Source organism: Stegostoma tigrinum, chromosome 16 (genome assembly GCF_030684315.1).
Source record: "Stegostoma tigrinum isolate sSteTig4 chromosome 16, sSteTig4.hap1, whole genome shotgun sequence".
NCBI classification, from domain to species: domain Eukaryota; kingdom Metazoa; phylum Chordata; class Chondrichthyes; order Orectolobiformes; family Stegostomatidae; genus Stegostoma; species Stegostoma tigrinum.
In genome coordinates, this window is record NC_081369.1 from 48280997 (window position 1) to 48304895 (window position 23899).

At 40.8% G+C, this 23899-nt stretch overlaps 1 protein-coding gene across 1 annotated transcript; it reads right to left on the reverse strand.

Annotated features, from left to right (window-relative positions):
• Positions 1-6312: 6312 nt before the first annotated feature.
• hsbp1b (heat shock factor binding protein 1b) lies at positions 6313-23199 on the reverse strand. The gene is made up of 4 exons (XM_048547052.1): positions 23037-23199; positions 16216-16282; positions 12907-13004; positions 6313-7111 (listed from the first exon to the last, which is right to left on the reverse strand). Exons 1-4 carry the CDS (start codon positions 23079-23081, stop codon positions 7100-7102), a joined length of 222 nt encoding a protein of 73 aa, XP_048403009.1. The 5' UTR covers positions 23082-23199; the 3' UTR covers positions 6313-7099.
• Between the last annotated feature and the right edge of the window lie 700 nt (positions 23200-23899).

The following is a 23899-nucleotide window of genomic DNA, read 5'->3' on the forward strand; positions in this document are numbered from 1 at the left end:
TGAACCAGATGAGTTTTCCCCCCAACAGTCAGCAACTGTTTCATGATCTTAATACACTCTTAATTCCAGATATTTACTGAATTCAAATTCCATCATATACCATGGATTGTGGTTATGAGGTTGAAAAGGTAGGGCTTGATTTTTCTTTTGCACAAAGCATAGCCTACAATTTTCTTTGACCAAGTTGATCATTGATCAGAAGTCATAGGTTTGCAAGCAATGACAAAAGATCATGATGGGAGATCAGGAGATTTTGTTTCCACTCAGATATTGGCATTAGAAATGGTCTACCTGAACGCTTTTTTTTTGCACACTGCTGTGGTTTTTTTTGTATAATTTTTTTCAATGTTGAATAACCTGTGACCAAATAGAAAAAATGCTTATATTTAATGCAGCAAATTCTCAGTAAAGGTTCTACTCAGCATATACTTCCGGCCTCGCTGTGATTCTAGAACAGCCTCCCAGCCTGGAAGAGAAGGCCGGCGCAGATTAGAGGCCAGGTGTCTACGTGGACTGGGTTGAAAGGGTTATTGTTCTGAACTTTTTATTTCTCCATTTTAGAATTTATTCCTACAATCTGTAATGCTGGAATTTTTATTTCTTTATTTTTCTATTTTTTTTCTAAGAACTTGTACTGAAGAATCTGTACCGAGGTATCTTTGCCTAAAATAGCACCGTAAGTGGTGACTTGTAACCTTTTCACTGTACTTATTTGAGTAGGTGACAATAAAGCTAATTCACTTTTATTCAACGTCAACTAGGTATGTTGTGTTTCCGTTTGCACGGCACAACTCAGACAAGTCTAACAATTTAATTGCCTTGGAGCACTAAAACTGACATGCAAGATGAGGTATATCTTTTGACCTGCATATAGGTAAATGAGAACATTATCTAGTGTCTCTTTGATTTAGTAAAGCATGTTTTCAGCCTTGACAAGCATTTACCCTTGCTTACTTTTCCACCTCACTGCAGTTCTGTATAATTTGCTACCTAACATTTTGTTCAAAATACCCATTTCGAAGCTAAATCCAAGAAAAAGAAATCAGCTGCGTTGCCACTGTCAACTAGCATTGATAATTGTCATGTTTAATGCACTGCCAAATCCAAATCAATGGCCATCCTGAATATTTGATTAGTTTTCTGAACCAACTGCATGCATGATTCTACATTAATAATTCATAAATACCAGTTAAAGACTGCATTAAAGCAAATAAGAGATTGCTATCCAATGAGAAGGAAAAAAAACTATTAAATTAAATGCACAGATGCACCTAAGCACTTTTCATTAAATTAATTCATGCATGTGGAGAGCCTAAAGACAAATTTAACTACACAATAATCAAACAGTATAAAATCCTCAAACAACTTAGCATAATTCCTTCTTCTCTCTTCCTGGCATCTCATGGATAACAGGATGGTTGGGGGGGGGGGGGGGGGGGAGAAGAAGAAGAATCTTCTCCTCACTTTGTAATTCCTAAGACAACTCCTAGGCAGGCTTGCACCTCAGTCCTCTTAGTGCAAACTAATTTCTCATAGTTTAAAAAACTGCTTCACTGTGCAATCATAATTCAAGTTAGCTCTCAGGCCAGATCTCTGGAGAGCAATTCAGTCAATTTCATTTTCTGTTCGATCCCTGTAGACTTGAAAAATTGTTTCAAGTGGACTTTCAAATTCCTTATGATTTCATTATATTTCCACCATACTTGGGACAATCACAGTGTTATGAGCAATTATTCTTCACAAAAACACAATTGTCCCCCTAGCTCTTGCACGTCTTGCCCAAAACATTAAATCTGTCCCCAAATTCTTGTACCATCAGCTAATGAGATCATCCTTCATAGATTTTAACCAAACCCAGTAAATCTTGTGATCATACAGTGTAGAGCTGAAATAGCACAGCAGGCCAGGCAGCATCAGAGGAGTAGCAAAGATGATTAATCTTGAGGTTGGCTGCCTCGCCGAAATGGTTCACAGGCACTTCATTACCCTGCTGGGTAACATCATCTGTGCAGCCTCCGACGAAACGCTGTTGTGTTTTCCTACCTGGTATTTAAACTCTGGGTCCAACCCATAGCCTCCCTCCCAGACACACCAACTTATAGGTTAACCAAGGAGTTACAATGAAGACTAAAGCACCTCATCATCAAGTCACCCCTCTCAATCCACTCAGCCTAAGAGTTCCTCAAATCCCTTAAGGGCATAAGAATAGACAATGATGAGACTGTGGTGTCATTTGTTATTACTGCCCTATTCACGTCAATTGACATAATATTGGCAAGAGAAACACTAGCAACACTGCTAAAAGAATGAGACGTCAGTGACACCATCTCCACAGACAACATCCTGAAATTACTGGACCTATGCCTCACAACCTACTTTACCTTTAATGGCCAAATCAACAAACAGGTCAATGGGACACCCACGAGATCACCTATCTCAGAAATAATAGCAGAAGTGTGATACAGAGTCTCAAAAGTATAGCCCTTCCACAAATCCAACTCAAAGTGTGGATCTGATATGTGGATGACACTTTCGTCATCAAACGGACCAAACTAGGGGAGATGCATCAACTCTTAAACAACACTCTCACCAGCATCAAATTCACCAGGAAGAAAAGAATGAACAGCTCCCGTTCCTGGACATCATGGTAGAACACAAGGCTAACAGGGAAATCCTGATGAAGGTACACAGAAAAGCCATACACACTAAGTACTGAATTTCAACAGTAACCACCTTAACACTCACAAACCAAGTTGCATGAAAACACTATTTAAATGAGCAACAACACACTGTAGCAACTCGGAACTACGCCAAAAAGAAGAGAACCTCCAAGTATTTAAGGATAATGGATACCCAAACAACTGGATCTGACGATGCCTGTCACATGAACAACAATAGGGAGATACTGCTCACCCTAACACACATCACGCTACCATACATCAAGAACATATCCAAACTGACCACAAGACTCCTACGACCATTAGACAGAGTAGGACACAAACCCATGTCAACCCTACGCTAACTGACTCGAACCAAAGATCCCTTACCCACTATGTACCGAAACAACACAATGTACAAGATTCCATGCAAGGACTGCGACAAACATTACATTGGACAGACAGGTAGGAAATTGGCCACAAAAAAAGAGTACATGAACACCAACTAGCAACAAAAAGACATGACCAACACGCACTCGTCTCCATCCACATGGATAAGGAGATCCGCCAGCTCAGTTGGGACAATACCAGGATCCTAAGTCGGGCCAAACAGACAGAAGCACAGGAATTCCTAGAGGCATGGTATTCCACCAAGAAGGTCGTAAACTGGATATGAGATAATCAAATCCACCAGACCCCAGAGTTTAAATGCCAGGCAGGAAAACACAATAGCACTAAGGCTATACTGATGATGTTACCCAGCAGGACAATGAAACATCTGCAAACTAACAAAACAGCTCGGCAAGTGAACCAACCACAGCATCCACGACCTGAGCTATAAACCTACATAAGAACCAGCTAATTCTGCACACCTATTCAAATTTTACCATAAGCTCCTTTGTTCCAGGGAGAACAATGTCAGTTTCTCAAACTTAACCTAAAATTCCTCACTGTTAGAACTATTCTGATGAATCTCCACCACATTTTCTCTAGGACACTCACAAACTTCCAAGTGTGGTGAATCAATTTGAATGCCATACTCTCGTCATGGTATAACCATAGCTTTACAAATAATCAGTAAAGCTTCCCTGTTTTTATACTCAATACCCTATTTATGAAGCTCAAATGCCACTGGCTTTGCTAACCACTGTCTCAATGCCCTACCACCTATGAAGTTCCACGCAGATAAACCCCAAACATCCTTCTGTTCCTGCACACATTTTGAAGATTGCCATTGCCTATCCCTCGTGCCAAATGCATCATCTCATACTCTATCTGCCATTTCAACTAGCCCAAGTCCTGTTGCAGTCATGATTGATCACCTTCACTGTTTGCAGCACTTGCAAGTTTGCTAACAAAGCAAATATTGAAATGTCATGGTTTTCTGATGTCAAATCTATTTATATATAGCAAAGAAGCAATTTTGAGCTATTACTAAATTTATTCTGAACAGACCTGAACTCTTTCCTCTCTGAATAATTATATCATTAGTATTTCACATCAAACATTGATCAGCATCCTCGTCTGCATATCAGACTTGCCAAGGTTAAAAGTGTACTAACGATGATTTGGAGGTAAACTCTAATTTCTACAGTAGTTGCTCAGAGTTTGGCCTTTTCCTTCAGAGGAGATTGTTTGCACTCATTTAGCCAATTTTATGCTTAGGACTATTCCAATAAAGCCTGCAGGAAATGAGCATAAACTGGTGCCAATACAATGGGTATATATTTAAAGACAATCTGCAGGTCAAGATTTGTGGGGAACGTCCAACTCAATACTTACAAGTGAATGCATTTCAAATCAGAACTAAATGCCCTTCAATCTGAAACAAAAAAAATGCGAATATCCCATTTAATGGATGCACTGCATCTTAGTTATATTTGAACTTTTAACCTGGATATCCCAAAAGTGCAACTTGTTTTTTTGAAACCAAATGTTCAATTTTCAAATCAGCCAGAAAGATGCAAACTCAACATTAAGGACTCAAGTTCAGAACTTAAAATGCGATTCTAGTGCAATAGTGAGGGAGCATTGCACTTCCAGAGTTTACACATTTTGGACAATAAGTGTATTGGTCTAATCCATTGATATTTTTAAAAAATAGAACCCTACAGTACAGAAACAGGCCATTAGGCCCAAAAGATCACATTAAGCCTGCAAAGAGCATCTCACCCAGACCCTTTTACCCCTATCCTTTCTTTGTAACCCTGCATTTCCCATGGCTAACTCACCTAACCTACACATCCCCGAACATTGAGTAATTTGGCATGGCAAATCCACTTAACTTGCACATCTTTGGACTTTGGGAAGAAACCGGAACACTTGATGGAAACCCACATAGACACGAGGAGAATGTGCAAACTCCATGCATGCAGTCACCCAAAGGTGATATCAAACCTGGGTCGCTGGCACGGTGAGGCAGCAGTGCTAACCACCGAGCCACCGTGTCACCCCAGTGAATAATGTTCAAAGAGCAGCAACTTGTGTGTCTATCCTCAGCCAACATCTCACAAATGATTAACTGATTGTTCGCTGTGTTACTGTTTATAAGGATCTGGGTATATACAAAAAGGCTGATACATTTAAGTTTACATAAGGATCACTAGCTTCAAAGTAATTCATTCTATGTGAAGTATTAGAGATATTTCTGATATGCAGTCAAGCAAGAGCCACTACCATCTCGCATGGGTTCAGAATTTTTAATTTTGTAGTAGATTGCTTGTGTGGTTGGTTGCAAATTTATGCTTAAACAACAGGATTTTGACTAATAATTGTTACATCTTTCAGCGTACAATTCTTGGAATCATTCCACATATTTAGTTGATAATGTGAACTGCCCTCATATTTCTTGAGATTTGAAATTTTTTTAGGTTTGTAATCTTAACATATTCAATGCCTCTCAATAAGTCGTCAACAATCACACATCTTAACTATCAAGGTATTCCAAAGTTCTAAATATAGGTGTGCAGTTTCTTACATAAAATTAACCCCAATAGTTGCTTGTTAGGAACGGAATAAAAACTGAAAAGGTAAGAATGAAAAGTTAATTTTGTTTTTTAAAATCAGTCTAAACAAAAGTCTGGTTGTTCAATTATCTTGAAATTACAGTATTAGATGATTTACGTCTGATGGGAATCGTTTACAAGAACAATACAAATAACACAGCATTAAGACAATTAATAGCAGCAGAGCAAACTGAAATAACACAAATCAACACCAGATTGCCCATCGCCTTTAGAATAGGCTGACCGCTGGACTGATGACTTATGCATCTTATTACAACCTCTAAACATTCTGCTTACACACAGCCCGAACATGTGACAGAACATCAGGAAAGTGAAACATACTGAGAAGGAGAAGACACAAGGAGTCAGAAACAAACAATGAAATTAAAAAGAAAACATTTCTTTACTCATATACTGCTTTTTAATAAGATATATAGTTGTACAGAAAATCACTTGTTTATTCAGCAAAATATGAAATCACTGAATCAATGTATCTGCTCAAATTAACTAGTTTAAGCCAATGTTTTAAAAATCCAGAATGAGCCTAATAGATGGTACTAATTAAGTCAGAGCTTCTTTTGCAAATAGATTTGATTCATTTTTAAAAAGTTGTATGCAATGAAATTTTTTTTTAAAATGAGCCGTGTGTGTTATAACTTACAAAGCGAAAATTCCACCCCTTCACCATTTAGAATTTCCTCTAACAATGTCACTGCTTACAAGTTGGTTATAGCTGCTAACTATTAATAATGTTAATCACACTGAAAAATATATGACAACTACTAAGCACAGGCACTCATATGTTAGAGCAAACTTGCCCAAGAGATTTCAGAAAAACAAGAAAGCCACCATTTAGAGTAAACTTACAGTGACAACTGGTAAATTACTTACATTAAGTGCCATCCATCATGGCATTACCAGGTTAGCAAAATTAAATTGAGCGCTTAGGAGTTTCCCTATAACTGTGGTGTTTCCTGTAAGACAACACTGTGCTGACTTCTGAACAGTATCAAAACAAAGAAAATTGGGCCCTCATGGTCTTTAACTGAAAATATCAAGCAATAAAAACATAGTAACAATGGCACAAATATAGTTGAAATGAGATCTTAAACAAACTTGATTTCAAAAGTGTAGTGCGAATAATTTAATGAAAAATATTTTTAAAATCTTTGTCAGAAAATGGGGTTTAATTAGCTACATCAAAAATTGTGTTCTACTTAGATTTAACAAGTATGCATTTTTTAAACAATTGCACAACCTCCTAATGTGTACTAAATTTTGAACAACACATTTTCTTACAAAGCCTATTCAAATACAGCTGTCAATACACCCATTATTTTCAATATAAAAAAACGCATCTCAGCACGGCACAAACTCTTGAATTAAGTAGGTAGGTCGGAGAGGTGTAAAGGCAAAGACTTCCACCATCCTTTTAGGTTACTTGGGAGCCTGTGGAAGGAAAAGAAAATATTACAACTGGCAAAACACTTTTCAAAGTGCTTACCATCTCTGTTTTACATTGATTGAATGTCAATTTTCTGAATTACGTAGGATGCTAAACAATGGAGTTGCGCTCCATAATTCAGTAATTTTTTTTGTGAAAACTGTACATTATTAACTTTGAGCAATATACTTAATTCTCAGTGCCCTTATCCAAGCAACAAGCATTAAAAGCATAGCCTCCTTCTCTTTAGTTTTTAAGAGTGGTTAATTTCCAACTTTACCACATGCGAACATCAAATTCAGCAAGGCAGAATTTGAGCTTAATCATGTATTGCAAAGGTAGACACTAACATATTTTCATTTCTAAAGTCATTATAACTTCAATGAAGAACTTTTTTTTAAAAAGAATATCCACTCATGGGATGAAGGTATCAGTGGCTAGGCCAGCATTTATTATCCATCCCTAATGCTGAGATGGAGACTCAACTACATTGCTGTAGGTCTGGAGTCACATTTAGGTGAGCTGAAGTAGGGATGGCAGATATACTTAAAGGCTTTCATTGAACTTAAATTTCACTATCTGCCGTGGTGGGATTCAAACCCATATCCCATGAACATTAGCCTGGGTTCCTGGATTACCAGTCCAGTGACATTACCACTACAACACTGCCTCCTCGTAAAGCCTCATTTCCTTTAAACTGACTTTGTCCACTGGTGATAAAAAAACAGCATTGACATGATTTTGACACAATGTTCTCACTAATTTTTAATAGTTAAATCCCAACATTTTTACGTAATTGCAGTACATAGAACATAGAACATAGAACAGTACAGCACAGAACAGGCCCTTCAGCCCACAATGTTGTGCCGACCATTGATCCTCATGGATGCACCCTCAAATTTCTGTGACCATATGCATGTCCAGCAGTCTCTTAAATGACCCCAATGACCTTGCTTCCACAACTGCTGCTGGCAACGCATTCCATGCTCTCACAACTCTCTGCGTAAAGAACCTGCCTCTGACATCACCTCTATACTTTCCACCAACCAGCTTAAAACTATGACCCCTCGTGCTAGCCATTTCTGCCCTGGGAAATAGTCTCTGGCTATCGACTCTATCTATGCCTCTCATTATCTTGTATACCTCAATTAGGTCCCCTCTCCTCCTCCTTTTCTCCAATGAAAAGAGACCGAGCTCAGTCAACCTCTCTTCATAAGATACGCCCTCCAGTCCAGGCAGCATCCTGGTAAACCTCCTCTGAACCCTCTCCAAAGCATCCACATCTTTCCTATAATAGGGCGTCCAGAACTGGACGCAGTATTCCAAGTGCGGTCTAACCAAAGTTTTATAGAGCTGCAACAAGATCTCACGACTCTTAAACTCAATCCCCCTGTTAATGAAAGCCAAAACACCATATGCTTTCTTAACAACCCTGTCCACTTGGGTGGCTATTTTAAGGGATCTATGTATCTGCACACCAAGATCCCTCTGTTCCTCCACGCTGCCAAGAATCCTATCCTTAATCCTGTACTCAGCTTTCAAATTCGACCTTCCAAAATGCATCACCTCGCATTTATCCAGGTTGAACTCCATCTGCCACCTCTCAGCCCATCTCTGCATCCTGTCAATGTCCCGCTGCAGCCTACAACAGCCCTCTACACTGTCAACGACACCTCCGACCTTTGTGTCGTCTGCAAACTTGCTGACCCATCCTTCAATTCCCTCGTCCAAGTCATTAATAAAAATTACAAACAGTAGAGGCCCAAGGACAGAGCCCTGTGGAACCCCACTCACCACTGACTTCCAGGCAGAATATTTTCCTTCTACTACCACTCGCTGTCTTCTGTTGGCCAGCCAATTCTGTATCCAAGCAGCTAAGTTCCCCTGTATCCCATTCCTCCTGACCTTCTGAATGAGCCTTCCATGGGGAACCTTATCAAATGCCTTACTGAAGTCCATATACACCACATCCACAGCTCAACCCTCATCAACTTTTCTAGTCACATCCTCAAAAAACTCGATAAGGTTTGTAAGGCATGACCTACCCCTCACAAAGCCGTGTTGACTGTATTTGATCAAGCCATGCTCTTCCAGATGGTCATAAATCTTATCCCTCAGAATCCTTTCTAACACCTTGCAGACGACAGACGTGAGACTTACCGGTCTATAATTGCCGGGGATTTCCCTATTTCCTTTCTTGAAGAGAGGAATTACATTTGCCTCTCTCCAGTCCTCAGGTACGACTCCAGTGGAGAGCGAGGATGCAAAGATCTTCGCAAGTGGCGAAGCAATTGCATTTCTCGCTTCCCAAAGCAGCCGAGGACAAATCTGATCCGGGCCTGGCGACTTGTCAATCTTAATGTTTGACAAAATTTTCAGTACATCAGCTTCCTCTATCTCTATCCATTCCAGCATGCACACCTGCTCTTCAAAGGTTTCATTCACTACACAGGTCGTTTCTTTCGTAAAGACAGAAGCAAAAAACTCATTTAGGGCTTCCCCTACCTCCTCAGGCTCCACACACAAGTTCCCTATGCTATCCCTGATCGGCCCTACTCTTTCTTTGACCATTCTCTTATTCCTCACGTAAGTGTAAAATGCCTTTGTGTTTTCCCGGATTCCTTCTGCCAAGCCTTTCTCGTGCCCCCTCCTGGCTCTCCTCAGACCATTTTTGAGCTCCTTCCTTGCCTGCATGTAATCCTCTCTAGCTGAACTTGACCCTAGCTTCCTCCACCTTATGTAAGCTACCTTCTTCCTTTTCACTAGAAGCTCCACCGCTCTCGTCATCCAAGGTTCCTTTATCTTACCCCGTCTTGCCTGTCTCAGAGGGACATATTTACTCATCACTCCCAACAACTGTTCCTTAAACCATCTCCACATGTCTATAGTTCCCTTACCATGGAACAACTGCTCCCAGTCCATGCTTCCTAACTCGTGTCTAATCGCATCATAGTTTCCTCTTCCCCAATTAAATATCCTCCCATTCTGCCTAATCCTCTCCTTCTCCATAGCTATGTAGAATGAGAGAGTGTTATGGTCACTATCACCAAAATGCTCTCCCACCACAAGATCTGATACCTGCCCCGGCTCGTTTCCGAGCACCAAGTCTAGAATGGCCTCTCCCCTCGTCGGCCTGTCAACGTACTGCGTTAGGAAACCCTCCTGAACACACCTTACAAAAACAGCTCCATTCAAATCTTCTGCTCGAAGGAGGTTCCAATCAATATTAGGAAAGTTAAAGTCACCCATTACAACAACCCTACTGCGTCCACACTTTTCCAAAATCTGTCGACCTATGCTTTCTACAATCTCCCTGCTGCTATTGGGGGGCCTGTAGTAAACCCCTAACGAGGTGACTACTCCCTTGCTGTTCCTAATTTCCACCCATACTGACTCAGTAGGCAGATCTTCCTCGACAATGGAAGCTTCTGTAGCTGTGATACCCTCTCTGATTAGTAGTGCTACACCCCCTCCTCTTTTTCCCCCCTCCCTATTCTTTTTAAATGTTCTAAACCCTGGAATATCCAGCAACCATTCCAGCCCATGAGAAACCCATGTCTCTGTTATGGCCACAACATCATAGCACCAGGTACTGATCCATGCTCTAAGTTCATCACTTTTATTCCTGATACTCCTTGCATTAAAGCAAACACACTTTAACCGATCCCTTGGTTCCTTCCCAGGAAAATCCTTCCCACTAGCTGGTCTACCTCTTGCTACTGCCTCACCTGCATCAACGCTCACCTCTGGTATACAGCTCAGGTTCCCACCCCCCTGCCATACTAGTTTAAACCCTCTCGAACTACTCGAGCAAACCTTCCACCCAGGACATTGGTCCCCTTCCAGTTCAGATGCAACCCGTCCTTCTTGTACAGGTCCCACCTTCCCCAGAAGGCATCCCAATTATCAACATATCTGAAACCCTCCCTCCTACACCAGCTGCGTAGCCACGTGTTCAGCTGCGCCCGCTCCCTGTTCCTCACCTCGCTATCTCGTGGCACCGGTAGTAAACCAGAGAACACTACTCTGTTCGTCCTGCTCTGCAGCTTCCATCCTAACGCCCTGAAATCACTTTTTATATCCTCAAACCTATTTCTGGCTATATCATTTGTGCCAATATGTAACGCGATTTCTGGCTGTTCACCCTCCCCTTTCAGAACTTTATACACCCGATCGGAGACGTCCCGGACCCTGGCACCAGGGAGGCAACATACCTTCCGGGAATCCCGATCTTGCCCACAAAATCTCCTGTCGATTCCCCTAACTATCGAGTCCCCTACCACGAGTACTTTTCTATTCTGCCCCCTTCCCTTCTTTGCCACAGTGTCAGGCTCAGTGCCAGAGAACTGACTACTATGGCTTTCCTCTGGTAGGTCAACCCCCCCAGCAGTATCCAAAACGGTATACTTATTGCTGAGGGGAATGCCCACAGGGGATCTCTGCACTGTCTGTCTGTCCCCTTTCCTCCCCCTAACTGTAACCCATCTATCCTCGTCCTGAGCCTTAGGAGTGACCAACTCCCGATAACTCCTCTCAATTACCCCCTCTGCCTCCCGAATGATCCGTAGTTCATCCAGCTCCAGCTCCATTTCCCTAACACGGTTTTCAAGGAGCTGTAGCTGGGTGCACTTCCCGCAGATGTAGCCAGCGGAGACGTGTGCCACATCTCCCAACTGCCACATTTACACATTACACTAGTTGACTTTATGGACGATATCACAAGATTGTAGGTTTCATTAATGTCAACCAGAATTTATTTGAAACATTTGTTAGAACAAAGGTACGTCTTTAACATCAGTTTGTGGCTACATGACTAAAGGGAATACTTCTCAATTCCTTCTTATACTAAATGGTGACATTTTTACTGAACAGGAACAATGCAATTTGTACCAGTCACCCAGTAAATAGGTTTTACTTCATAAAAATATTTTAAAATGCTACTTGTGTTTAGTCTATTTACACTATATTTACTTTCAGCTCGTGCACCATCAAATATGAGTAGCAACAAAACAAACAGGAACAGAATAGTTGCACACATCAAGTAAAAAAAAATTTCACTCTGAAAAAAAGATTATCCCATACTTATTTTCTCAGAAGTTCAGTTACTTGTTGGAATACTACTGTATTATTCAACTACCACTCGCTGTCACATTGTCAAAGTGGGCGTGCAAGAGAAGCTAGATAGTGAGTATTAAACAGCTACTCAACCAAACGAATATCGCAGGAGACTCTTAGCCCACTTTTAGCAGTCAAATTACAGTCAATTTACTTATCCATGCATAACTCAAAAGCAATTTTAATCCTCCCACTGCTAATCTCTCAGACAAGGACTCAAATCTCAGACTGACTGCCTATAGTTGAGCTATTCATACAACAAGTCACTAGGGCAAGCACACATTTTAATATCTTTCATCTTTTTAAGTTCAAATGGTGTTGAATTGGCAGCTATCGACTTCCCCTACTTACATTTATTTTAAATTTTCCACTGAAACCCTTTCATACTTTCCAATAGTCCTGCAGAAGGCGTTAAGGCCACGGCATCAACGATACCAAAAACATTGGCCAAATATTCAGATTTTGATGAAAGTGAAATCAGTGCACATATGTGCACAATGTATCTACCATCGGCCTTCATTCTCTTAGATTCATCCAGATGTTAAAGTTTGTACTAATATGAATTATCGAACATTACTATTTGCTCAACAAATCATTCAAATGATTTCAAACTTGAACCAAGTGGAATGACTGGAGGGGTCATGGGGGAGAAAGGAAAGGGTTTTCTTTAATATTTAACATTTACCTTATTTTCTCCTCCTTCTATTTCTTCAACTCCTGCTTGTGTCATGAGGTCAGCAATATTTTTCTCTAGATCATCAATGCGAGCACTCATCTCATCAAGTGAACGATGTCAAAGAAATATCACTAACTTTCTTTGGGAAAGCTGTATGCTTTTGTTAGCAAGGATTGAATTTTTTTTCAAAGTAACAAACGAGTGAAAGGAAATGAAGTACTCAATCACAAGTTGGCAGATTTCCGTGTGATAAACCCAAATTAATGCAAAAATTGCCAAGTAACAACTTGAAACTTCAGAAGCCATTTTTCAGTTTAGCCACCACAATGCCCTCAGAATTAGACTGTTAATTTAATATCTAATAATGGAAAAAGGTGTGCTACAAACTCATCTCAACTAGAAACTGAATCTAGAAACTAGAAACTGCCCAATGTTTTCAGTCTAAGTGATAACACTAGATTTTCTATGAGTCCAGGCTGGACTGAAACCTAAATCCAAGGGGTAAAACAGCAACATGCAATCCTCACAGTGCTGTATGGTTGCCTACTGGATAATATTCAAAACATCTGGCACAGTTTGTAAAATTTTACCTTCTACATTGCAAGAAACTCAAAAGATTTTTAAACCAAGATTTACAAATGAGAACTAACACAACTATCATTTCCACAGGAATGACTGCCTCCTCTTTTAGACTCACCTCTATAACCAAGATTTTGGTTTCTCTTCCCAATCTCTTCTTTATCTAAGTTCTGTGGAACACTTTGGAGTGTTTTTAAATGCTGGTGATATATAAATGCAAGTTGTTCTAATTGCTCAGAGAAACCAGGCCTCAGCATAAACAATGAACAATACGAGAGAAGTAATATTTTCCGCAAAGAGCACTTTTTTGCTAATCTAGTGGTGTTTATTTTCCAAACCAAACAATTATGGGGTTTAAAATGATTCTCAGACAGGGCAATCAGCAAAGCAACTTTGCAGACTTCTGAACGGTTTTCAGTAAGCAATAATCACCAACATCTCCTCAGGATATCCTACTAAAGGATCAGTGCTGAGCATCTCCTTTATCTGTCCAGGCAGTCAGGAATGAAATAATGCATTTCATCAAGACACAGTATCCCTTGTTTCAAGCAGATCTTTATGTAAAATACTTTAGCACCTCTATGACAGAAGTGAATGGATCTTGTCTGGGCTATTGACTGTGACAATGATTTTTTTTCCACTACTTTAATTAGGTTACCTGATGGTGCTCATCCTGTTATCACTGTAATGTCCTAACTTGTCCTTTGGTTAAAGATATCAGTCCTGTTATAAGTAGCAAAGATTACTGTATAGTATAAAAACTGTTGGTAATTCTGTGTTGTTGAAGAAAACTTCTAGGTTAACAGTTGAGATTGTTTTCACAATAGCATGATGTAAAGACTCCCTAATGTTTGAAAAGACCTGGTGTTGTGTGCTAATTTAAAATACTCCACAATCCTGTTTCATCTTTTCAAAAAGGTAAAGCTTTGAGCATAACTGACATGGTCATGAGGAGACAGCAAGCACTGCATATGTTGGAGTCAGGGTCAATACAGTGTGGAACTGGAGAAACTCAGCAGGTCAGGCAACACCAGAGGAACGGAAAAGTTGACGTTTCGGGTTTACACTTTTGATCAGGACTCTAACAACGAGCAAATGGCACAATTCAAACCCAGGCCAACAGCTAGCAAGTGGCAGGATTTGGGTGTAAGCCTGAAACATCAACTTTCTTGCTCCTCTGATGCTGCCTGGCCTACTGCGTTCCTCCAGTTCCACACTGTATTGTAATGGGTGAAATTATCAATTTCATGACCAACTGATCACTTTAACACTGTCAGATGTGCTTCAACTAAAAAGAAAATTCTTCTGACATAACAAGATAAAGATTGATATAACCAAAGAACATACTGATACATGTTGGGCAGACGGTGACTCAGTGGCTATCATTGCTGCCTCACAGCGCCAGGAACCTGGGTTCGATTCCTGCCTCGGGCGACCCTCTGTGTGGAGTTTGCACATTCTCCCCGTGTCTGCCTGGGTTTCCTCCAGATGCTCTGGTTTCCTCCCACAGTCCAGAGACGCGCAGGCTAGGTAGAGTGGCCATGCTAAACCCGTAGTGTTCAGGGATGTGTAGATTAAGTGGGTTATAGGGGGATGGGTCTGGGCGGGATGCTCTGAGTCAGTGTGGACTTTTTGGGCTGAAGGGCCTGTTTCCACACTGTAGGGATTCTATGATCTATGATGCTACTGAAACTTCAAGTAAGCTCCTATTTAAAAAGGTACACTTCAGGTATATCACCTGCCAGTGAGTACAGCACAAAGTTGTCTGTAAAGGAACACTGAATAATACATTTTTGTCAGACAGTTTGGATACTTGGTGCTCCAGTTTTATGCTACAGTACATTCAAAGTGTCAGCAAGTAGGGTGAGGAACTCTGTCCAGTGGACGGCAAAGCAATTTAACCCAAATTTCCTCCATATCAGGTGAACGGAAAGGACTATAACTTTCGATTAAAAAGTATAAATTAGTTAGCAGTACCAAATTTGTATTCGTAATAAAATGCTATGGCTGAGAAAAATTGCCATAGCTGATTCAACCAATCACAAAAACGTGCTCAAGCACACATACAACACAACTAAGCTGCTCATCCTATACAACTAAATAATCTCTTCATGCGAAAGCTAATTTCTTCTGTATCATTTCAAAACAATTTAGTTTCTACTTTTGGATTTGACAGAGAACACAGTTCAACAAGTTGCTATTAGTTCCTATTTAATCTAGTTAAAATGAAATTTTCACCATCAGTAAATTATGGTTTTATTTTAGGTGCAACCCAGTGTCCCCTTTACATTGCGGAGCTGCCTCCATTGCTATGTACATTCTTTGATGTTAGAAAACAACCTGTACAGGGAAATACTACAAGAGCATTGGGCTACAGGACTATCACAACAGAGGTCTTATCTTCAGAAACAACCTTTAAGACAATAGGCTTGTAAGGTATATGTAAGATTATTTTAATCACTCTGATTGGGCTTTGGAGTAAATGTAAAAAATTGTACTAATGTCTGCACAAAATTTATACATATAAATTCAATACAAACATTTTAAATAAGGCTATTGAGGCTTCCTTGGAATTTATGTACATTGCAAAATTAAAGTGAACTTACAGTACAGAAACAGCTCATTCAGTCCAACTGGTCTATGCTGATGTTCTTTACATTCAACTCAAAATCACTTCCCACCGTACAACAGCTAACTTTTAAAACTTGGAACTTTATTTGTCTTTGGAAAAAAGGATATTTCTACCGATGATCTGGTCAGACATTGTCTGGAATTTGTCTTGCATCTGTTGGAGCAGTGTAGTAACCTGAAAAATATAAATTAACTATGCTTTTATCAGCTTTAAGCTTTTTTTGAAAAATAATTGCAATTTACTTCATAGATACTGATTACATGAGTCACCAGTTTATCCTCTTTAATTCTTTCGTGGGATGTGGGCATCATTTGCAAGGTGAGTATTTATGACAATCCTTAAATGCTTTTGAAATGTGTGGCTTGTTGGCCATTTCAAAAGGTCATTAAGAGGCAAACGCATTGCTTGGAGTCTGAAGTCACATGCAAGGATGTCAAATTTTGTTCGCTAAAAAGGCATCAGTGCTGCTAGATAGGTTTTTACCACAATGGATAATAGTTACTAAAGTTAGCAATATTAAGGTTTTTTATATCCTAGATTTATTGTTAAAGTATACTGATACTGTAAACATTTATTCAGGGCATTAAAACGTCACCAAATATTTAAACTGTCAACAAAATAATTGTATATAATTCTGATTTGTATAGCTCAGAAAATATCCCTCAGTTGTGCACCGAAATGTCAGTTTTGAGTCTGATCTTAACACTCAGAGTGGACTTTAAATTCACAATAGCCCAACCCAAAAATGAGAGTGGTCACTGAGCCAAAGCTGGTGCATGGGTTGAATTAGGCCTGCATGGGTTAAATTTCCAAAGGCTTGCCACGTTTGGTCAAATGTAACAATTCTTTGAATAATTTGAGAGGATAGTGCTAGGAACACGTGTAAATTTGAATTTAATTAATTTCCAAAAGTACAGTGTGTGCCTAAGTTGTGGTAATAGTTCCTTCATTCCATACAGATAGAAATGATATTTTCAAGCAAGTGACGAGGGCAAACGGCAGGCAAGTTGTGCTAAGTGATATTTCATTCAGGTCCCTATTACAGTTGCTCTTAATGATCTGAGAGTTTAGGAATCAATATTGAAAAAATTCCAAAACATCCTCAAAACGTGGACTAACGCAAATTCTATTTTTTCATGCAGCAACTGGTTGAGATCTGGAATGTGCTACCTGAAAGCATAGCTGATGCATGTTCAATTTGGGCTTTCAAGAAGGAACTCTACTATCATTTGAAAAGTAAGAGTATGCACAGCTACAAGGAGGAGGCCAGGAAGTGTCAATTTGATCTTTTGAAGAACCAACACGATTGTAACAGGCCAAATAAATTTCTTCTGTGATTCTGTGAAAGTCAGCTAGAGGACACAGAACACTGATCAGCATTAGCAGATAAGTAGTTGCAGGTGCAGTTCAATGGAGATAAATTGAAGCACTAATTTTTGCTTAAATTAGGAACAGTAACACACTTTCAATCGCAAGATATATTAAATATTAAGCAGAAAATCCCCATGTGCAGATACAAGATCAACAGTGACAGTTCATATAGGGATACTTATTGCAGAATGACAAAGTGGTATGTTTGACTTGTAGATGTTTAGAATAAAAAAAAGCAGGGTCATCATGCGGATTTATGTAAACATTAGTCAGGCTGCAATTTGACAACTGCATACTTCAAGATCAGAAGGCAACAAATAATGTGCAGTAAAAATATTCACTAAGATGTCAACAGAAATAAGGGGTTACAATAATGAAAATGGACTTGTGAAATTGGTCGTTATTCAATCGAACAGAAGATTAATGGGGAAGGCATGATCCTGATGAGGTTTTCAAATTATGAAGGTTGTGATACTTAAATAGTCATTGATTCCACTGGTTGATAAATCCACTAGCTTCCAACCATCTTAAAAAGTATAAAGCCATAGAAGAAGTAGTTAAGAAATGGGATGTTGGTTTTTATCTCAAGGGAACTGGAATACAAAAGAGTGAAAGATACGTTTGTCATAAAAAGCTCAGATCAGATTCTAGTTAAAGTCAATGTATTTAATTTTGGGCAACACACATTACGAACATACTAGCCTTGGCTAGAATTCAATACAGATTAATTAGGATGATACCTGAGGTTAGGTTAGAGAAGGAATTATACAAATTAGACTTGTTTTCAAGAATTTAGAAGGTTAAGGAATGATCTGATCAAAGTCTTCAAGATATCAACCTGCAAATACAAGGCAGATATAGATAAATTCTGTTTCCACTGGGTGGGAATTATAGAACTACAGAGGGTGTGGTCTGAGAATTAGGACCAGACTGTTCAGGAGAAACATCAGGAAGCACTTTGACACGCAACCGGTGATAGATTCTGCAACCGTTTTCCACAGGTGGTAATGGATGTGGGATCTGTTGTTACTTTAAAATCTGAGATAGATAATTTTTTGTTTAGCAAAGGTATTAAAGGCTATGTGCCAAAGGCAGATACAAGGAGTTAGGCCACTGATCAGCCATAATCTGAATGGGAGAACAGATTTGAGGGGCTGAATGGCTCACTCTTGTTCCTGTGTTAAGCTAAAAGAATAAAATGATGAGGAAAGTTTATATTGCCAGATTAGAATTCCCTCAGGTGCAAAAGATTAACTGGTGATTTAATTGAGGTGTTTTTAATTCAAGGATTTGAACAGGCGGATAGAAACCTTCTTTGAGATCGTATGCAGAAGAATATTGGAGCTAGGCTATTCAGCTTGGGTCAGAGCATTCCTTCCAAAGAAGGATAATGGAACTCTGGCCCACAAAAATCTAGTAAGACTAGGTTAACTAAAAATTCCAATACTAAGATTAAAAGGTTTCTGTTAAACCAAGGTATTGAGGAACGTGGAACCAAAGCAGCTTTTTTAAGATATATTGCGACACACCTGGTGCAGATGAGATTTAAACCTAGACTTTCTGGCCCAAAGGCTGACGTGCTACTGATGCCCTCGTCCTTCTAGATGGAAGCGGCCTTGGAGGGTGCTGTCTGAGGATCTTTAGTGAATTTCTGCAATGCATCTTGTAGACAGTACACACTGCTGCCACTGAGCGTTGGTGGTGGAGTGAGTGGATGTTTGTGGATGCAGTCCTAATTAAGCTGCCTGCTTTGTCCTGGATGGTGTCAAACTTCTTGGGTGTTGTTGGGGCTGCACTCATCCAGGCAAGTGGGGAGTCTTCAATCACACTCCTGACTTGTGCCTTGTAGACAATGGACAAGTTTTGAGGAGTCAGGAGGCGAGTTACTCGCTGCAATATTCCTAGCTTCTGGCCTGCTCTTGTGGCCACCATGTTTACATGGTGAGTCCAGTTGAGTTTCTGGTCAATGATGACACCCAGGATGTTGATAGTGGAGGATTCAGTGATGGTAACACCATTGAATGTCAAGGGACAGTTTTCAGGTTGGCATCTGTGTGGCACAAATGTCCCTTGCCACCTGTCTGCCCTATGCTGGATATTGTCCAGATCTTGTTGCATGTGGACATGGACTGCTTCAGTATCTGAGGAGTCACCTGGAATGGAGCTGAGCATTGCACAATCATCAGCAAACATCCCCATTTCTGACCTTATGATGGAGGGAAGGTCATTGGTGAAGCAGCTGAAGATGGTTGAGCCTAGGGCACTACCTGAGGAACTCATGCAGAGATGTCCTGGAACTGACATGATTGACGTCCAACAACCACAACCATCTTCCCATATGTCAAGTATATAGCTCCAACCATCAGAGAGTCTGCCCCCAATACACATTGATTCCAGTTTTGCCAAAGCTCCTTGATGCCACACTCGGTCAAATGCAGCCTTGATATCAAGGGCTGTCACTCTCTTCTCACTTCTAGAATTCAGCTCTTTTATCCATGTTTGAACCAAAGCTGTAATGATGTCAGGGGCTGAGTAGTCCTGGTGGAATACAAATTAGGTATCACTGAGCAGGTTATTGCTGAGAAGGTGCTGCTTGATACTACTGTTGATGACACCTTCCATCACTTTATTGATGATTGACAGTAGCCGATGGGGTGGTAATTTGCCAAGTTGGATTTGTCCTGCTTTATATAGGACATACTTGGGGCAATGTTCCACATTGTCAGGTAGATACCAGTGTTGTAGCTGTACTGGAACAGCTTGGCTAGGGGAGTGGCAAGTTCCGGAGCACAAATCTTCAGTACTTTTGCCGGAATGTTGTCAGGGCCCATAGCCTTTGCAGTGTCCAGTGTCTCGAACAGTTTCTTGATATCACGTACGGTGAATCAAATTGGCTGAAGACTGGCATCTGTGATGCTGGGGACCACTGGAACAGGCTGAGATGGTTCATCCACTTGGCACCTCTCTCTGAAAGTTGCTGCGAATGCTTCAGCCTTATCTTTTGCACTGATGTGCTGGATTTTCTATCATTGAGGATGGGGATATTTGTGGAGCCTCCTCCTCCAGTGAATTGTTTACCTGTCCACCACCATTCACAACTGGATGTGGCAGGACTGCAGAGCTTAGATCTGATCCATTGGTTATAGGATTGATTAGCTCTGTCAATTACTTGCTGCTTTCGCTGTTTGGCATGAGAGTAATCCTGTTTGGTGGCTTCACCAGGTTGGTACCTCATTTACAGGTATACCTGGTGCTGCACCTGGCATGCCCTCCTACAGTCTCCATTGAACCAGGGTTAATCCACTAGCTTTATTGCAATGGTTGAGTGGGGGATATGCCGGGCGATGAGGTTACAGATTGTGGAGTATAATTCTGCTGCTGTTGATGGCCCACTGTGCCTCGTAGATGCCCAGTCTAGTTGCTAGATCTGTGCAAAGTTTGCGCCATTTAGCACAGTGACAGTGCCACACAACACGATGGAGGTTATTCGCAACGTGAAGGTGGGGCTTCGTCTCCACAAGGACTGTGCAGGGTCACTCTTACTGATACTGTCATGGCCAGGAAATCTGCCAGCCCTCCCCTGGCCTGGCCTACATGTGACTCCAGAGGGCAACTGACAGTCAACCACATTGCTATGGGTCTGGAGTCACATGTAGGCCAGGCCAGGGGAGGGCTGGCACATTTCCTCCCCTGAAGGACATTAGTGAACCAGATAGGTATAGATCCAAACGACTCACTCAATCTGTCTTCATAAGACAAACCCGTCATCTCTGGAATCAATCTAGTGAACCTCCTCTGATCTGCCTCCAATGCAATTACATCCCTCCTCAAAGGGACCCAAATTGTGCACAATACTGTAGGTGCGGTATCACTAATACCTCGTAGAATTGCAACAATGCCATCCTACTTTTATCCTCTATTCCTTTAGCGATTAGGTGATCTTATTAGTAAGTGTGCAGACAACACCAAAATTGGCAGAGTTGTGGATAGTGAAGAGGTATGTCAAAGGACATGGAAAGACAGACAGTTTGCAAATTTCAACAGAGAAACTGCAGATGGAGTCTAACCCAGACAAATGCAAGGTGAAGTATTTCGGATGATCAAATTCAGATACAAACTATAAAATAAATAGCAGGTACCAAAGTATCATTGACATACAGGGGGATCTGGGTATAAAGGTCTACAGATCCCTGAAAGTGGCAACACAGGTGAATAAGGTGGTCAAGAAGGTACACAACACGCCTGTGTGTGTCAAATATAAAAGTTAGCGAGTTATGTTAGAGCTGTATAAAACTTTGTCAGGCCACATTTGGAATATTGCGTGCAGGTCTGGTCACCACACTTTAAGAAAGACGTAGACGCTTTAGAAAGGACACAGAGAAGATTTACCAGGATGTTGCCTGGTCTAGAGAGTTTTAGGTATTAGGATAGTTGGATAAACTTGGAATGTTTTCACTGGACAGATGTAGGGTGAGGGGTGACCTAATAGAGGTTTACAAAATTGCAAAAGGCATAGGTAGGTTGGAATAGTCAGAGGCTTTTATCCAGCATGGAAAGGTCAACTACACGGCAGCACAGGTTCAACGTGAGGGCAAGGTTTAGGGAAGAATTGCAGGGAAAATTTTTCACACGGCACGGTGGTGCCTGGAACACACTGGCAGAGGTGGTGGTGGTGGTAGCAGACACATTAGCAGTGTTTAAGGTTTGCTTGATGGAGACATGAATGGGAGATGAACAGAGGGATTAAAACCAGGTAAGGTGGAGTAACAGAAAGATAGTTCACCACAAATGGCTGTTGAAGTCAGTTTTAAAAAGAAATTACCAAGTATTTCTAACAGATGAATATAAAAGAACTGCAACAACACAGGTAGATGGACTGAATACCATTGTTGTGCTCTGATCTTTATATTTGTATGAAGAGGTACATTTATTTAGTCTTTGACAGATATTGATAGTGATGTGTTTATGTACCATGTCTTGTAAAAACAGACCCAAACACAGAGACTGCTGCCTCTTCAGCGTCAGTTCACGTCAGTTCAAACTGATGACTTTTGACGTGTCACATCCAGATACAGATGAACACCAAGGTTTCCAAATTAGGGATGTCACCTTCACACAATACCTGGGTCCAAGGTGATTAGGAGAGACACTTGGTCGTTTAATTGTGCCATTGTGGATTCTGGCTGTTTTTCAAAGTCAACATCAATTCTGGTTACACATGCATTGGGCACATTTTTTCTTCTTTCATTTGATGTGGAGATCACTGGTAAGATCACCATCAGTCATCCAATCTCAAATGCCTTGAAAGTGCTGATCAGCTGTGTTTACTTCGGTTACTCATAAATATTCTACCGGTCTGGGACAACAGTTTCTGGCAGAGGACAAGGTGAAGCCGCCCCATTCGGGCAGGGGACACCCTGTGCGTCTAGGTAAAGCTGCAGCCAAGGAAACAGTCAGGAGGCTGAGGCCTAGTCCGACCGGCACAGCCCGAGCCTCCAGTCGCGCAGCTCACTGGTTGAGAAAGCTGCCCGTTCACCTCCCTCCATCACTCACTCACCACTGCAGTCAAGTCCTGCACCGTCTTCGGGTCTGTCTCCGACATCTCAAGATTTCTTCGGCCTCAATCCTCAGCAGCTTCGTTACCACGGCGATCCTGCCCACTCCGACAAATCTGCCGTGACCTCACAAGATTTCGCCGACGTCCCGCTGCATCATGGGTGTTGTAGTCGTCTCCCTGATTCCCCGCCTTTGAATTGAAATAGCCTGTGCCTGATTCCCCACCAACTGTCAATTTTCCACTTTGGACCTTACTTCCTGGGTCTTTTGCTAACATTTTCATCCAGCTCCAGCAAATTTGAAATAATCACATTTTTAGCGCCCAGAACGAGTAGGCTATGCTGGAAAGACCTGGCAGCATCTATGAACAAAGAGAGGAAAAATTTAAGGTCGTAATCTTTATCAGAATCTCCTGAACTAATATCCCAGAGGGGAAATCTAATAAAACTTGAAAATGACACATAGTGATCTGACTTGCCTTGTTCCTCAGAATTATAGTCCAGTACAAACCGGTATTTTCACTTTCAAGTTTTTTTTTAAACCAGGTTTTCCCTCTGGGACATTTTGTTTCGGTTTAGCAAGGAATAACTTGAGCACACAGCAGAGTCTAGAACTTTTTCCACTTTTGAACAATTGCTTCATGTGGTTGAACTTGCTTTCATCTTGAATAATAGATCTGCACAATACATGATTAGACATGGAGCTTGTGGCAAAGCAGGAAGCAGATAGGAGAAGAGCAGGAGTGTGAAATGATAATAGTGGTATTATGAGATGGTGAGTTAGAGGAAAGAGAGAACCGGAAGTGAAAGGAAATTGAAGAGAGAAGTAGGAATTCAGGAAAGCTGAGAAATGTTCTAGTAGGAA

What these genes read in the sequence shown, in the direction of transcription:
- hsbp1b (XM_048547052.1), bottom strand. Translation starts at nt 23,081, where the DNA reads ATGTCGGAGACAGACCCGAAGACGGTGCAGGACTTGACTGCAGTG. An exon ending in TGCAGGACTTGACTGCAGTG is followed by an intron (nt 16,283 to 23,036) that starts GTGAGTGAGTGA and finishes TATATTTTTCAG; the next exon opens with GTTACTACACTGCTCCAACA. An exon ending in TGACCAGATCATCGGTAGAA is followed by an intron (nt 13,005 to 16,215) that starts ATATCCTTTTTT and finishes GACATCGTTCAC; the next exon opens with TTGATGAGATGAGTGCTCGC.